Genomic DNA, 18,410 nt, shown 5'->3' with positions numbered 1-18,410 from the left:
TACTGCAAAAAACCTCTTTAGTATTTGTGAAGATTAGCAAGTTTAAAATAAAAACCATCATAACATCATTGTTTCATTTTATTTTTAAGTAAAGTTGATTCGGCCCCTGAACACAGTTCAGATTTTTCATGTGCCCCCCCAATAGAAATTAATTGCCCAACCCCTGGTCTGCATGATCCCTCCAACTGTACAGTTCTGTGCTATGTGTGAGTTTTGGATCTCAGGAACCTTGAATGTTAAGGGAAATATGATTTGAAATAGGATCTGCTCCATTGCTAGAAGTGAGAGCTACTAGTTGCAATCATATAAACAAATGATTCCCATGAGAGTTTTCATTTACTTCTGCGGGTGTTTTATGAACAGCACCTAAATAGCTGAACTAGACTTCAAATGGCAGTTGTATAATTTCAGGCAAGCAACACTGAAGGTAATTTTAATGCTCCAAGAATAGCCTTGTATATATTACATAGTGACCTATATAAAATATTTATTCCATACTGGGATATATATCCTATACTATTACTTACTGTTCCCTTAAAAATAAATGAGGGTTATGAAAGGTTGATATTCTGTTAATAGTCGTACACTGTATGCCAGTTCTGCTTCCAGTGTCTGAAGAAGTAAGACTATAATGACAAAAGCTTGTGCTCTATTAAAATTAGTTATTTTCACTTGAGTCAACCTAAATGTCTGTCACCTAAGGCTAATGTGACTGTCCGGGATTCACGACAGTGAGCAACAGCTGTAATCTAAGTGAATGGAAGAGGGAGATTCCCTGCTGGGAACCCTTTGGTGCTCAGGCCCCTCATGGGGAATGTGACTGACAGATATTTTTCTTTGTTCCTCCTAGGCTAATGGAGGTTGGCAAGATGCTACGACTCCTTCGTCAGTGACCTCCCCCACAGAAGGCCCTGGCAGTGTTCACTCTGATACCTCCAACTGATCTCCCAGCAACCAAACATCCCTGGCTGTTCCCCACTCTCCGCCATGCAGAAGTGGGAGCTGAGAGGGGAGGGATCTTCTCTCCTGTTGAAGCCATCGGGCTGGATCCAGAGCTGGTTGGCAAACACAACAGGATTTTATATCTCTTCTCTCTTTTGGGATAGTTTCCCAGCCAATCGGAACTCTTCTTTATACTCTCTTCCCTTTCTTTTCTGGGTAGAATTCACTTCTCGTTCCACCGCCACCATCAGTCATCCTCTCACAGCAAAGTATTTTTCAATATGAAGAAAAGCAAAACAGGTTCTAAATGAATTTGTACAATTTATTGATGATTTTTCCTTCTCATTTGAGGAGTTACTCTTCTAAGTCCCTGCAGTTTATCAGGCACTTGTCTTTTTCATTTTCTCTGCCGTTTTCACTACCTCTTTGCAGGAGCCACATAATCGCTCACCTTGGCCCTTACCTTACCCCCATGTAAGGACAATTGTCTTTTTCTCTAAGACTCTTAATACTTGGTGAGTTGCCTTCCAGAATTCTCTGTTACAGGTTGGATAAATGCAATCCTGGTGCTGTACAGTGTGTCTGTAACATGCCATTTATTACCAAGAAATGCTAGCAGATCTACTCATCATCCTCCCTTCGTGCCTTGTACCAAGCCCCAGCCATATCTCCTGAAATTTCTCTCAATTAGCATTCTACATCCTCCTCCACCCTAGAACTGTAATCAGGGCTTTGGAACATTCTTTTGCATAAAGGCAATGAATTTTTGGTTCTTAGAATGAAGTAATGCAAATGCAGTAATTTTGGCTAGTAAGTTACCTTTTACTCTTATTTATTCTCATTTCAGTATTCTTGTTTAAAGACCTGGACAAGAGTGTTTGGGTTTTATATAAATATATGAAACCTACTGATTTTTGAGAGAAAGGCAAGCAGCTTTAGGGCCAAGGGATAAATAACCTTGCATAGCATATTGACTATCAATATTTTATCATCTGATTTATGAGCTTTACCTAGGCATTGCCTTTGGGTTTCCAGTGGTTGTGATCAACCATGAAAGATAAAAACTTGTTTTCTAAAAAGGAACAAGGAAATGAAAGTTTCTCAAAATGTCACATTGTGGCAAAGCTATCCAGTTCTGCACTTGCATGGTGAACCTGCAAATAAGTCTAATGTCCACAGCCCTGATTACCCTTTAAATCTCCAGTATCTGTATGGAGAGGAAAATCAGAGCCCAGCTCCTGGGAAACAATTCCAGACTGCTTAGGAAGCACATGTTTCATTTTACCAGCACACATGCATATCTAGTGCCAAGGCTTGTATGGCTTTCTACATTATTTACAAGTGTGTGTGTATGTGTGTGTGTGTATGAGAGAGAGGGGGAGAGAGAGAGAGATCCCTTACTTTAAGGAAGTCATGTTTTTGTGGTGGAAGAAAACCCACTAGACCATAAACACTGATAATCAAAAATGAGCACAGAAAAATACATTTGTATTGTGGCTATAAGTTGCTGTGTGTGCTCAGATGCAGCCTACCCACAAAGTGAGATAGATCTCATTTCTGTGAGCCTTGCTCAGACGTATTCCAGGATAGGGAGGTATACCTTCATTATCAGATAAGGATATCAGATTGGGTGTTGTGTTCTAGGCACTCAAGTATTTCAGGCCAGCCGTGCCCCTGAGATTAGGAGGTTGTGAAATATTGCCCAGGTGCACTCTTGACACAATGAAATAAGTGAAGAGACACAAAATAAGCTGTGCATTAGTGGCAGAACACATAAGTATTAAGATAGCAACAAGAATTACATCCATTAGTCCAGCATCCATTACCTTCTGATGGAGCTTCTTCCCAAGAATGCCAAGGCATGGTCAGATTTGTGGATATGCATACTCAAGATCACTCAGTATAAATTATTTAGCCATTAACCTTCTTTATTATTTCCTGTTCCTCTGTCATGATCAAACTGGGAAAATGGAAGTGAGAGGTGTCCATCCATGTGAACTATAATTATGAGCAGAGAACACCAGAGTGATAATTAACCTGAATTAATCAGTACAGAATTAAAGCTGCTGCATATCCCAGCATAGGTTAGCATGGGCCAGAGAAGATGCTCGTCTACTGTATCAGTGCTTGTACAGCTGTTACAGATGTCTGAATCTTTTTTCACAGCTGCATCTGTAACACTGCTAATATTGCACAGCACTCCTGGTTAACACATGACTTCTGCATAGAATCAAACCATGGCTCCATCTGGCTGGTACCTTCCTGTTGACTTCATGCATTTGTGATTAAAGTTTAATGAATCCAGATTAAAGATGGAAGGTTCATATTCATAGACAAATAAGAAGCCTGCCAGCACAGGTGGCCGGCCCGTTTACTTCCTACCCTGAGAACCTGCCAGTCCACTGACAGTGCGGTGAGCATGGCCAGCATCATCATCAGCACGCCAATTGTGGCAGTAGCCTGGCTGCTGCAGCCCCATCTCCCTGCTCACCTGGCTACTCCAGCAAGGCGGGGGGGAGGAACAAGTCTCCCTGCTCAGCTGTGGACTGGTGAGGTAAGCAAGGAGATGGGGCTGCATCAGCCACGCTACTGCCGCAATTGGCATGCTGACAATGACGCTGCCCCCCCCCCGGGCCACACTGCAAGTGGGCCAGCGGATATTCTGGGGACCAGAGGTAATCGAGCAGGCCACCTGTGCCAGTGGGCATCGTATTTGTTTACAAATACAAAGGCCCCATCGTTAATCCAGAAGACTACAAAAAGCAAAGAAATACATGTTGGCTCAGAAGAAAAAGTCTTAAATCTACATTAAAGCAACGCCTTAACATGACCAATAAAAATGTTGCAAAAGAGTAAGCAAGCCTCCAGAATCTTCAGCACATTTCATCAGGTTGCATGTCAAGCAGAGGGGGTTGGGAAGATTAAATCATGTTGTTAAAGCCATAATATCTATATTGGTGCCATTCTTAAAATGAAGTGCAGAACAAATCTGGGTTGGATTAGCTATCTTAGGTGCTTTTCAGTTTTTAGGCTATATCACAAAAAAGCAAAAAAAATTAGACAAACACATACAGTTTTGATGCCCCCATGTTTGGAAATATACAGTCTAGCAGTTGCCTAGCTTTTTCTCTAGCCTTGAACAAATCACACAGGTTATTCCTAGCAAGACATAGAGGTAAAGAGAATCATGATTAGTTTTTGTATTTACAAAGGGGAAGATTAACGTCATAGGCTTAAAAAAACAGCTGAATGGGGTAGATTACCTAGTGAGTGAAGGTTGTGTTCCTTCAAAGAATAAAATCTGATCCTCAGGAGGAAAAAAATTATCTTTTCCCCCCCTCCAGTTGCATTCTCACAAGGTGGCCAGTATCTCTTCTGATGCATGAATGTTTCCAAAAGCATTTGTTTCATTTCTTAATGTAATCAAATGTAATTAGTAGAATTCCAATTAATTATATTGTGTGCTGTTTCCCCACTATGTCTCTTAGCTGCATTCACATTGTATCTAACCTGTTATGTTGAACAAGAAGCATAATCCACTGGAAGGTAAATCTTTCTTGGGCCCTGTATAAATGTCTGGTACATTTTAAAGTACTTGATGTCAAATACTTGACAGCATTTCAGACAAGAATCTGAATTGTTTAATTTGCATGGCAGACCACAGTTTCTTTTTGTTTTGTTTTGGAAAATATAGATGGAGCTGCATTTATCTGCCTGTAACAATGTACCTTCTCCTTAGTGTCCATCATAGCATGGTACTAACTACTTAACGGTACATACACTGCTAGTGGTTCTTTGCATATCCAGATGTACTATTTTATTATAATATCGATTATTATTGATATTGATTACATTGATTATTTGTGAGCTGCCTTTTCTCATACACTTTTGCTTCATGATTTTCTGCCCAGAAAACCCCAACTTCGATGCCAAAACCAAAAAAATCTAAAAAAACAGAAACTTAAAAAAAATTAAAAATAAAAACTTAAAAAATTAAATTCTTTCAGCTTTATTAACATTTCCCATTGTTTCTTGCGATTTGTGTCTTGTTCTTTGTAGTATTGCTGATAATGAACATTTGATAATGAATGTTCTTGTATATTCAGATAAAGGAAGAAAAAAAACCAAAAAAGCAGTCTGAATTTAATAGTGTTTATAATAAAAATAAATTTAAAAAAATAAAAAAAATTTACCCTCATAGAATGCATTAAAGGACAGGCTGTCCCACCCTGTTCTTTCTGTGGCAAAAAAGCGCTTCATACCTGTATAGTTTTAACATCAAACCACTACCTTCACCCTCTTTTTGTTTCCATTTTTCCATGCATTTGTGAATTAGTTCAAGAAGAGTAGAAAAGTGTAGAATTGTGCACATTCATTTCCTGTTACATAATGTTTTTTAAAAAGTGACAGTAATTCATTTCATAAAACTTTTTTAAATGGTTGGAATAGCAAACACAATAGGTACACTTAATTCTTTATGTTTTCTAACTATAAAAACCAAGAAATTACATTTTCTTTTATGTTTTGAATTCTCTCATACAGACTTTTCTTTTGAGGCTCAATCTACTGAGAAGTTGTACAGTGTAAGCCTCCACTGAAATGAGCAGAAGCTATTTGTACTCTTCTGGCTAACTCCAGTTTATTTCAACAGGGCTTATGCCAGAGACCAGACCTTTGCTTTGGTTTTATTTTATATTTGTATGGCCTTAACAAACAATCCCTTCCTAGCCTCTTCTTAAATATTTTTTTCTTTCTTCCAAGTGATGTGAAAATCTTCAGTAACAAAAAAGATGAAAAGTTTAAACAATCTTTTCCCCTGTCTTTTTCATCCAATGAGGTAAATGAATTAATCAAAAAATTGCTTCAAATTGCGTAACCTGAAAGTTGAGACAAGAACTATAGATATGAGCAAGGAATTTGAAATGCTGAGTATGAATCTGGAATTATTCAGCATTTCTCAAATGACTCACTGTTAGATAACAGCATTAAGCCTTTTCAGAACTGCCTCAGATTTCCAAATAGTGAAGAACATCAGCAGCCTTGGAGATTCAATGCCCTCAGTCAACAGCTAGTTTTCTTGCAGAGTCCCTTTGAGAAGCAAATAGTTTCATCCAGAAAAATGAATGGTTAGTGGATTCTGGTGCCACAAAATGCCACTTTCATGCAGCCACCATGTGATAATAATAGTTTTTGCCCAAATTCTTCCAGTTCTTCAGTTATTCCTAATCTAAGAGTGTCTGTACTGCTTAGGATCTATTTGGGAGTACAGCTGCAGGTCCCTCTTGTGATGAAAAGAGCAGTATAACTATATCACTGGTTCTTAACCTTGGGTTACTCAGGAGTTTTGGACTGCAACTCCCAGAAGCCTTCACCACCAGCTGTCCTGACTGGGGTTTCTGGGAGTTGCAGTTCAAAAACGCCTGAGTAACCAAGGTTAAGAACCACTGAACTATATGAAGATGATGGAGGCTCTGAGAGTTGATATGCTCTCTCACAGCTCTGAACCTGGGTAGAGTTGGGTGAAAGTCCAAATGCTTTCCTACCTATACCTGACAGCATGAAACTTTCCATAGATTCAGGGTCCTCCTTTTGCCATTTTCTATAATTTGAGCCAGTACTAGTTAAATAGACCCACTGTTGCTGTCTGATTGAGCAGGTCAGTTCTGGAAGATGCAAATAAAAAGTACAATATCATTCTCCCTTCTCCCACCTCTGATGAGCTACATTTGGGATGGAGGTGTCTATATCAAGGGTTTTCAATCAAATATAATCTTCAGTATCTCTTTGCAGGCTTTAACCTAAGTTGCAGAGTTGCCAACAGCATGTATAGCCTTCCAGACTATATAAGTGTAGAGAGTAGTAGACAAGCATATCAATAGTTGCTAGGCAACTTAATCTTCCTCACCTTATCCACTGGATTTTTCTCATGCCATCAAAACACTAATTCCAGACAACACCCTTTCTCTAAGGCTGAAATGCTTATAAAATGAGGTCATGTATTTTAAAAGTTTTATCTAGGTATATCCTGTATTAAAATGGATACTCTCTAGAATGTACTTCATCTTTGGGAGTGTCCATGCCCAAACAATGCCAACATTTGGTATTAAAATGTCTCATATCCCTAAGATTAATCAGCCCAATTAACTATTCTATTTTACCCTTCTATACATACTGCTCTTAATGACCTGAAAATAGTAGTCAAGCATGATTCAAGGACAAGCTCTTTCCAGCAGCAACAATAAATCTACTCTTCTTTGATTTTCTGTGGTATGCCATTTTCAGCCTTATCTTGCTTATTGTCAGAAAATGGCTCAGGTGAAGAAATGAAGGTGGAACATAAATGACAAGAGTCACCATAATAACAAAGTAGCAGAGAAAATTAAAACTCAGAAAAGGCATGCCTCTGAAAACAACAGTCTCTCCCCTTTCCATGATTTTTAAGAGCTCTGAAGTAGTAAATGTAACCAGAGTGCCAAAACAACCATGCCAGTGCTTTGTGTTTTGCTACCAGTGAGCAATTCAGCCATTCTTCTCACCATGCTTAATGGTTGTACTACAACAAATCAAGGAGTATAAGCCCAATTGCTTTGTGTTGTCCTTCATTCTGAGTGAAAGCAAAATAATTGACTTCATCATCACTTATATCATAAAATAGCCAAATACAATTAGTTACTTAGTTGCATGACATCATCACATACACATGAGATTAGTTGGGATTTCATTGAGTACCTCAAGACTTTTCAGAAGGCTGAAACTGATCAATGTGAGAATTTGCTACAGTTGGTGGCAGCAGACCTATGACAACCACTAACTGAGCTTCCATGTTGTTCCTCAGTACCTTACTGAAATAAAGACAACTTGAAAAACTTTGTCACATTGTGATTTGAAGATAGTTTTCCCACTCATCGAAAGCTCATGCTTTGTTGTCTGAGAAAAATAACTCTTCTAGAAAATTTAGCCCTACCCTACAAGGGTTAGACTGTGAATGGGTTTTTAAAAACCCTCCATTACATAGCTCAAAAAAAAAAAAAAAACAGTCATTCAGGTAATATGTCTAAATACACATGATATGAAATGAATGTGAAAAAACATGAACACGCAAACATAGGAAGCAGAGATTTCAGGAATCTTTTTTCCTTCTTAAGAGCCTTTTGTCCCTTTTAAAGTGTATAGCTACCAATTATTGTCTGGCTTAAAAGACAAATGTCAGATAGGCTTGGAAAATAAACTAGCCAGATAAACCCAGTTTGGTATTACTGGAGATTCTGGGATTATTTGCATACATCTTGCCAGGGAGAAGGCTCAGCCTAGTTAAACTCTATGTCACTCACCTCACAGAATGGGTCTAATCCAGGATAAACCTAATTTGTCCGATTTCTAACTGACTGGCCCTGATCCTTTCAAGGCATGGAATTAAGCGGTCAAAATGGATTCAGATGCAATTTAGGTGAAATCAGATACAGTGGTGCCTCGCAAGACTAATGTAATTCTGCGTGTAGCGCTGTCTTTCGAAAAAATTGTCTTGCAAAAAGCGGCTTCCCATAGGAATGCATTGCAATGCGTTCCTATGGGAACCTCAGAAGACGAATGAATTTTTTTCGTCTTGCGAGGCATTGGTCTCGGGGGAAAAAAGTCTTGCGAAGCATGGCCATAGAAGAAGCCGTCTTGCGAGGCACCATAGCGATCGAAAAAACCATTTGTCTTGCGGTTTTATCATCCTGCGAGGCATTCGTCTTGCAAGGCACCACTGTATTACTTTCTCCCAGAACTTGGAAATATTAGTATTGCAAACTAGAGTTCCCAGACTAGCACCACCACCAAACAAGATAACCTGCAGGTCCTGATTCTGGGAGTTATAGTCTCCAAAAGTCCATTTTGCAGTCTGTGCTTTCTCCTCCAGTGAGAGAAAACAAAGTATCTTTCTTGATAGTGTTATGCTTTAAGGTAGACACATGCCAGGATATGCAGAACTAGACTTATAAGAGAAGACAGTTTGATGCTCAATCCACATGCTCAAAAACTTGTACTGTAAAATAACTGATACTATCAAGCCCCCCAATTTGCAAATAATTGTGTAATTTTCACATCACTATTCACGTTAACTCTTATTTTCCCATGCTACTTTTTCCCATGAAGCTGTAACATATTATTGTTGTTATTGTTATTATCAAAGATGTATTACAAAATGCATTGTTTGTTCTTAATCTCAAATCCTTTTGTTTCTTGTAAAGAAAACCTGCTTTGTTATGAATTGTTTTGTCTTTCTTTTGTTTGCAATAGCTTCCAATATAAATCTTCTTGAAAATATCACTTCAAGCTTTTCTGCTTTCTAAAAGGCAAAGGCCTCTGTCTTTTTGATTTCCAATGAAACTCTTCTGTTCTATAATAATAACAAGGTGTAGGTTTTGGAGTCTCCTGATTTGTACTGCTAATGCATATTCCAAATAAATGGTTTCTTTTGTTGCAAAAATAAAGAAAAGTGTATTTATTGTGCAGGACAGGGGGGTGCAAATACTATCCAATCAGATTTATATCCAAATATTTGCTGTACAAATTGGAATCTGTTTACTTGATCTGATTTGTTCTCAGGTTTTTGAAAGTATTTGTGGATGTTTTTCTGTTTCAAACGTGCTAGCTTATTTTCTTCTGTGTTCTTCCAGGAGCCATGCACTTTACTCCTTTCAAGCTCACATTCTCCCATAGGTCAACCCTGTTGTCAGCTGGGCACTGCTGCCCAGCCGATACTTGTCCCTACATCCCCTTTAAAAAAAAACCTGCTGACAGCCCAGGCATGGGAACCATCTTCATTGGTAGAGCACTGTTGCCAAGCCAGTGCTTGTCCCTAGGCCCCCTGGAAAGCAAGCCATTGCAAGGACCATGATTCTTAACCCGCTGACAACAACATGGATTGAGAAGTGTTTTGCCTCTTTCCGTCAAGGCACCTCTGTTGCATAGTATAGTATAGTTGTTACATGGAGCATCCCAAGACAAGGGAGCAAGTGTTTTCAGGGTTCCCTATTATTGAGCCCACACAAAAGGCTTGGCTTTCTCTCCTAACCTATGAGAAAGGCACGTCCTAAGTTTGGAAGAAAATTGGGGAATTGCTTGACGAAGGGCATCCACTCACTGCATATACCGAATAAAATGCTCCATGTTAGCCACTCACCCAGGCTGGAACAGATACCTACAGCAAGCTAAAATAGGGATGGTTCTTGATGTTAGTGTGACCTACCCACTCAAAGCTCATACAAGAGAGTCAGATATCCATTTCACATTTTCTCTCGCAAACAATTGTAAACTTGATATAATGAAGTGTAGTGCAGAAATCAAAAGAACATTCACTAGCGTGCTAGAGTAATGATACATTACCCTCCCCTTTCTATGCAAAGATGTGAAAGGTCTCTTCAGTTGGGTGGTGGTGGTGGTTATTGTTATTGTTTAGTCATTAAGTCATGTCTGACTCTTCATGACCCCATGGACCAGAGCACGGCAGGCCCTCCAGTCTTCCACTGCCTCCCAGAGTTGGGTCAAATTCACGTTGATAGCTTTGATGAGACTGTCCAACTATCTTGTCTTCTGTCATCCCCTTGAACAGGAGAATGTATCATAGTTGATTTGACTCTTCCAGGGGCTTAATGATTGGTGTGCCAAGAGAGGTTTGGCTTCCATTGTGGTGATCCCTGTTTGTGCAAATATCTGTACTTCACCTTGGTTCTTTATTATGGTCTGTGTGAATTACACATTGGTTACTCTTTTTTATGGGACATGGTGGCACTGTGGGTTAAACCACAGAAGCCCCTGTGCTGCAAGGTCAGAAGAACAGCTGTCGTAAGATCAAATCCACACGACGGAGTGAGCTCCTGTCACTTGTCCCAGCTCCTGCCTAGCAGCTCGAAAGCATGTAAAAATGCAAGAAGATAAATAGGTACCACCACGGTGGGAAGGTAATGGCGTTCCATGTCTAGTCACGCTGGCCACGTGACCACAGAAACTGTCTATGGACAAACGCTGGCTCTATGGCTTGGAGACGGAGATGAGCACCATGCCCTAGAGTTGGAAATGACTGGACTAAATGTCAAGGGGAACCTTTACCTTTACCTTACTCTTTGCACTTGTACAAAACTCTTTGGAAACTTCTGGAGTTCAGCAACACCAAAAACTCCAGTAGACGTGCTCCCTCCCAACCATCCTCCCTTCAGTTCCCTCTTTTCTGCCACTTCTGGGAGCTTCTGGGGGATATTTCGTTTTCTCCTCCTATCAGTGACTTTTTTATATAGAGTTTATTTACCTGATTATAATTGTTCCTCTCCATTTGGTTGTCTTCCTAAACAAAATGTTATTGTAGTTATTGTCAATGAAGTGTTTCTTCCCCCTTTTGTTTAACAAATGCTCCCAGATTTATCTTATTTTATTAGGTAACCTCCCTGGTAAATGGTGGGAATGCCAACTGGATAGCACAACTGTCATGTGGATGCACAGAATCATACACAGAGGGTGCTTATCAATGGCTCCTTCTCAAACCGGGAAGAGGTACCACAAGGCTCAGTCCTGGGTCCAGTGCTCTTCAACATTTTTATTAATGGCTTGGATGAAGGAGTACAGGGAATGTTTACCAAATTTGTGAATCATACAAAATTAGATGAAATATTTAATAACTTGAAAGAGGAACAAAATTCAAAAATATCTTTATAGGCTTGAGCACTGGGCTGGAAACAACAGGATGAAATTTAATAGGAATCAATGCAAAGTTCTACACCGAGGAGGACCTAAATGTACGTTACAAGATGAGGGACACTTTTCTCAGTAATACTATGAATGAGAAGGATCTTGGAGTAGTAGATCAAAAGCTGAATAAGAGCCAACAGTGTAATGTGGCTGAAAAAAAGACAAGGCTTTTAGGCTGCATTAACAAGTACAGTCTCAAAATCTTGTGAAGTACTAATCTTCTATTTGGCAATGGTTAGGTGCCACCTTGAGTACTGTCTCCAGTTCTGGATACAGTCCTTTTTTAAAAAACATTCTCAAAAGGAGTGGGGAATACAGAAAGGAAAATGAGTAGGTGGAATTTGGATACTTTAAACTTTTTTTAATATTGTATCATTGCATACAACAATTACACAAAAAGCAAAAAATAAGACAAAATGGTACAGTATTACAACCATATTACTCAAAAATGCTTCCCCTTTTTGTTTTCAACTTCTTCATTAGATTATTGCAGCTTGTATTAAATTAATAACTCAATTTAAAATCAACTTTTATAATTACTATGCCTATTTTATTTACAACAATATCCACAAGTATAATTTTAAAATTGCAAAATATTACACATCTTTGACTTAAACTGAATTTGGCAAAAACTTTGAATCTTCATTCCAATATAGCAGTTAGACATTAAAAACAAAAAGAAGGGGGGCAGAGCCAGGAGCAGCGAAAGCAACAGGGAACTGGGACTCCCAAAAGACCTGTTGTATACTGTGAATCCAGACCCCCTCAATCAAATTGAGGGCAGGGGGGAGCCAGGAGAAGGCCACCCCAGGTCACCCTTATCCTCTGCTTTTCCTGTTTCTTTCTGCTGAATGTGAGTCTTCACTAAAACACATTTGACATGCTCAGTGAGATCGATCCCAATTAAACAAGGTGCAGGAAATCGCTCAGCTACGCCTATTCTCCACAATCCTTTCCATCCTTGATATCTTATAGGCACCTCAGCCACTGGCATAGTAATTAGTTCTGTATCTATCCCTTTAACTGTCAGGCTTTCACCGTTCAATATTTTCTCTGGAGGGATTATGTCTGAATGGCACTTTTGACCACCTTCTCTGGCCTTAGCACATTGTGAAACGAAATGGCCTTTCTCTCCACAACCAAAACACGATCGGGAATTCCTCTGTTTGGGGCTAAGGGTCTTATCTCCCTTCCCTTCCCAGTACTTGTATTTTGGCTGGCTCTGTTCTGTGGGCTTGCCTACAAAATGGCCACCACTTGCCTGCTGGTTCTTGAAGTAAACCTTGAGCTCCTTTTTGATGTCCTCCCCTACTTTTACCTCAGAAAAATTTGGGTTTCGAATGTGTGAAATAATATCTGCGACTTCTCCTGGTTCCTGAACAATTTTGGGCTTTATCTTTTTTCAGAATCATTAAATTTTTCTGCCTCAGCTTTGAGCTGTAAAGCCTTTTCCTCAGTCCCTATTCTTCGTTTATCCAGTTAGAAGCAGTTCAGTCAAATTTGTGAGGGCTATATTACAAGTTCCAAGAGGGGTATCTAATGCAGCCCTCAGGCTTGAAGTGGGCTACCTGAAGGTTGAAGCCAGAGCTTGGCTGGCTATTTTTAACTTTTGGCTAAAACTAACCTTTCAACCAATTGGACTGACTTCACTGGTATTACAGGATAACCATCAGTCACCTTGGAAGAGAGCAATATACCATAAAATCAACAGATACGGCTATTCAGTAGAAAGTATCCAACAAATGGAATACGTTAAGGCCAAGAGTAATCTTAGGCAGCGTATTATTGAGACAGAAAGGCAGCAGGATCTTGGTATTATCAGAAATAGGTTTACAGTTGACAGCGCATTGCTCCCACTGAAACCGGCAAAATATCTCTACTTACCCCTAACACCTAAACAATGCAAAGCTCTTACTTTGGCCCGCTTCAATGCACTTCCGTCAGCAGTCCAGGAAGGGAAGTATAACAACATCCCTTACACTAAGCGTTTATGCCCCTGCAACTCTGGTGAGATTGAATCTATCTCCCATGTATTACCTCTGCCGCCTTTTCCCCCCACGTGGAAGGCATGTTTATTTATTTAGGCTTCTGCTCCAATTTACAAGCCTCAAATTTAAAAGGTACACTTTTTTCCTCTCTCTTTTTTGTGAGTTAGAGTCTCTGTGTAATATAGTTGCTTTCCCTGCTATTATTCCCCTATGAAGATACTGTGTTTAGACCTCTGGCTCCCAGCCAGGCCTTTTTCCTGAGACAAAGTGTCTCTCCCTGAATCTAGGCACCAAATCAACAGAAATATCAGCTTTAACTCTTCCCAGTTTTTGCTGATTTGAGTCACCTAAGTTTCTCTTGAACTTGGCCTCCATTCAGTCCCCTCAGAACTCTATCCTTTGAGCTCAGGACAAACTAGCCTGAGCTAGTTTACCTCTGCTTGAGGTAAACTTACTCCAGAAATGGTTTCCTCAGAGCCTATCCCTATCTTAGCCCCCCCGATCTGAGTTTAGGAGCCTTCCTAAGCTTTTCCTCCTGAAAAGCTCTAGGAAGTTACCCACTCCTTCACTTCAAATCCCCTGACTAAAATATATTTTTCTGCTCTGGGAACCTTTCTGTTTCTAGGCGTTACTGGATTAAATCGTATCCCACTGTTGGTCACCACTTTGTGGAGATTCCCTCTGAAGCCCCTATTCCCCCAGGCCTTCACGAGGTTCTCGCTCTTCTTCTTTCTTCACTGCCACCAGGTATTACTTCTTTAATACCATTTAATCATGGAGACGTGTGCTTTTAAAACTTAAGTCATTTATTAGATCAGGGAAGTTAATATAGGATTAATATTCAATAGGTAAATCACAGGTTGCTAATCACTTGTATTTGAATCAATTCTATTTTAACATTAAAACTCTATTGACTCTCTCTTCCATTCAGCATTCTTACAGATCTCTAACTCACTACCAGTTCACTTTTTAAGTTTCACACTGTTTCTTATTACCGGAATCTCCCTCATATTCCATACACCAGCCTTTATATCCGGCCCCCTCCCCCCTTGGCTCCACCTTCCATCCTCTCATTGGCTCCTACTCCACTGTTCAGCTGTGATGGACAGGTGAGGGCAGGGCTGTTCGCTACACTAGGCTTATCCTGTTAGAATAAAATCCAAGATGAATGAATTAAATTACATAATTCAGGAAGGAGAGGAACATCAAAGAGTGGTTCATGTAAACTTGAGCAATTTTAGTTCTTCATTTAGTTCTTCAATTCACAGTAGCATACATAAATGAAATAAAGATCTATAGTCATATGTGGACCGATCCCCTATACCATAATGAATTAGTGCCACTAAGAATACATGAGGCAGGATTAACAGTGAAGGCTAGTAAATGCCACCTGGGTAACTCCAAGTTAAAGGACATATGCCATATTGTTGGGGGAAGCATAATCAAACCCCTTTACATCAAAGATTTAAAAAATCAGATATTGGCCTAGAACAATAGCAAAGAAAAAAATCAGATCATTCTTAGGGTTAGTTAGCTATGAGTGGCGCTCTATCCAGAACTTCAGCAAAATAGAGGCCCCTTTATCGGACCTAACCCATAAAAGAAAAGCTGGTGGGATCCAATGGTCGAGTGACTGTGAGGGGACCTTTGAGAGATTGGAGTCTGCGCTGATTACCGGTCCTGCCCTGAGAGAACCAGATTTCCATCGAGGGTGCACCGTCTTCACAGAGGCATCCCACATTGGACTGTGAGCCGTGCTGAGCCAGGAGGATGACAACGAGGACCTTTATCCAGTGACGTTCCTGAGCAAGAAGCTGCAGGTGGGCCAGAAACACCTTTCCACCATAGATCATGAGTGTTTGACGATTGTATGGTCTTTGCGGAAGCTCAGACTATACATATGGGGAAGACATTTTGTTCCATGCACAGACCATTCCCCACAGCTGTGGTTGCAGACTATCAGAACTAACTATAAGAAGTTGATGAGGTGGGCCATACTCCTACAAGACTGTGACTTTGAGATCCAGAGTGTTAAGGTGACTCTAAATGTGGTGGCCGATGCCTTGTCAAGAAGACCAGAAGACTCATTAAAGGGACTAATGTAATATGTAACTTTAATGTTATAAAAACTGCTCTAATTAAAAGTTCTAAGTGTGTATTAATTTGATAAATAATTAAAAATGTAAGTTATATAGGAATTAATGGTAAATAAGGTTTGTATTCTAAGTAATAAAAATGTTGATAAGGATAAATTATCTCATGTGTTGTTCATGAGGGTAACCTACTGTAGGTGTTACCCCATGATACAAACTTTCCAAAGGGGAGGTATGTGGCAGACAGCCCACACATCACTCCTGTCAGTCATTTTAGAGCTCTAGTGCAGGAGCCTATGACAGGACAGGAGGGGCAGAGTCAACAGAACTGTGTGTAACTGAAAGTCAGCTAGGGAGAGGACTGTGAAGTGTTTAGACAAGATAGGACAGAGAATATTAAAGAGTTAAAAAGAATTAGAAGTACATAGAAAATATATTGAGACCTTGATTAAAGTAGATGAATACAAGCTTGCATACATGTAATCTAATCCACGTTTATTGAATGAGTGATAATAGAACATCCATAATTTTCCTTCTGTGATTTACTTAATACTACATAAATAAACCTTGTTATATTTGGCAGCAAGAGTTTGAGATTTATAATTGATATAGTGAGGATAACATCCTCTGGTGGCAGCGAAAAAAGGGTAAAAGAACAAGTTGTATCCAAAGGTGAACCTGTGTGTGTGAAAACATACAGTAGTCACTGCGGGTACATGGCAGATATTAAATTATAAGATTGATATAACAAAATATCAGACATTGCGTTAAATGACAAATTGACTACTGATCGTAAGATGAAAAGACGGAAAATAAGTAAACATTTTTATGCTATTTGGGGCAGATTTATTGAATTTGTATTAATGAAAGGAAAGAGGAAAGCCTCTAAGCAACAATCAATACAATTTAGGAAAGGAGGTTTGTAATAAAAGAATCGCTTCAAAAGGTCCTGTGGGCAGGGGGGTGCACTGTGCTTTAGATTGTAAGTATTTTGTATTTGTTTTGGAAAAATTATATATATATTTTAAAAAAAACAAAATAGTTAAATCAGATTTAAAGATTATCAGAATTCTGGATCATAGTATGGTAACTATGGAAATTGGTATTGAGTGTGACATCCCCCTGCTTATTCAACTTATATGCAGAATACATCAAGTGAAAGGCAGGACTGGAGGAATCCCAAAACGGAATTAAGATTGCCAGAAGAAATATCAACAACCTCCGATATGCAGATTATACCACTCTGATGGCAGAAAGTGAGGAGGAATTAAGGAACCTTGTAATGAGGGTGAAAGAGAAGAGCGCAAAAACTGTCTGAAGGTCAACATAAAAAAACTAAGAGCATGGCCACTGGTCCCATCACCTCCTGGCAAATAGAAGGCGAAGAGGCAGTGACAGATTTTACTTTCTTGGGCTCCATGATCACTGCAGATGGAGATAGCAGCCATGAAATTGAAAGACACCTGCTTCTTGGGAGGAAAGCGGTGACAAACCTTGACAGCATCTTTAAAAGCAGAGATATCATCTTGTCAACAAAAGTTCGCATAATCAAAGCTATGGTTTTCCCTGTAGTGATGTACGGAAGTTAGAGCTGGACCATAAAGAAAGCTGACCACCGAAGAATTAATGCTAGAGGAGGATTTTGAGAGTCCCCTGGACTGCAAGGAGAACAAACCTATCCATTCTAAAGGAAATCAACCCTCAGTGCTCACTGGAAGGACAGATCCTGAAGCTGAGGCTCCAATACTTCGGCCATCTCATGAAAAGACTCCATGGAAAAGAGCTTGATGTTAGGAAAGTGTGAAGGCTAGAGGAGAAGGGGACGACAGAGGATGAGATGGCTGGACAGTGTCATCGAAGCAACGAACATGAATTTGACCCAACTCCGGGAGGCAGTGGAAGACAGGAGGGCCTGGCGTGCTCTGGTCCATGGGGTCACAAAGAGTCGGACATGAATAAACGACTAAATGACGATGATGAAGAGACACATAGATGGAGGATGGATTTGAATATACTTTAAAATAAAATGGTTATAGAAAAAGCGGAAAAGGAATTAAAGGACATATGGCAGATTAATGAAAATGGAGGTGGTAATACAAATATCATTTTGGACACTATAAAATGTGTATTGAGAGGATTAAGACATTCATATAATATTAAAAAACCAAAACAACAATATTTGTTGAAATTAGAGCAAGAAATTAAGGATATTGGGGAAAGATTATAGAGGATAGAGATATAAAAATTTTAATGAAAATTATGGGTAAAAGGAAAGAGTTGCAAAATTTGGAGACAGAAAAAGTAGAGGAAAAAATAATGTATTTTTTAAAATAATATTTTTAATATAGTAATAGTTCAACAATGTTGACTTGGGTCACTCAAACTAAAAAAGCAAAAAAATATAATTGGTGCAATAATGAATAAGAAGGGTAAAAGGAAAATCAATGATTTTTCAAAGACTTTTTTGAAAACTTACATACTGGGAATAATATATAATTAGATGTGATTAATACCTATATTTAAAAATATATATGCAGCAAAATGCAAGATGAGGAAAAAGATGAGATGGAGTTACAAATAACAGATGAGACTTTAGAGGTAATAAATAGATTGAAAGTGGGTAAACCTCCAAAGATAGGTGTACTATGTGTTGGGTATTATA

At 39.3% G+C, this 18,410-nt stretch overlaps 1 protein-coding gene across 4 annotated transcripts in view; it reads left to right on the top strand.

Annotated features, from left to right (window-relative positions):
* Positions 1-18,410, top strand: part of PBX1 (PBX homeobox 1) — a 383,372-nt gene that overhangs the window by 320,679 nt on the left and 44,283 nt on the right. For 3 of the 4 annotated variants that reach the window (XM_020809395.3, XM_072998269.2, XM_072998270.2), the window contains one exon: positions 851-9,421. The exons of the other annotated variant lie outside the window; for it this stretch is intronic. In XM_020809395.3, the coding sequence (XP_020665054.1) occupies positions 851-943 (93 nt within the window). In that variant the 3' untranslated portion in view covers positions 944-9,421. Of the gene's footprint in view, positions 1-850; positions 9,422-18,410 lie in introns of those variants that run through there. 4 annotated transcript variants of the gene reach the window in all.

The sequence above is a fragment of the Pogona vitticeps genome, chromosome 4, assembly GCF_051106095.1.
Source record: "Pogona vitticeps strain Pit_001003342236 chromosome 4, PviZW2.1, whole genome shotgun sequence".
NCBI classification, from domain to species: Eukaryota; Metazoa; Chordata; class Lepidosauria; order Squamata; family Agamidae; genus Pogona; species Pogona vitticeps.
The sequence above is the reverse complement of the archived record's forward strand: the minus strand, read 5'-3'. Positions and strand labels throughout refer to the sequence as shown.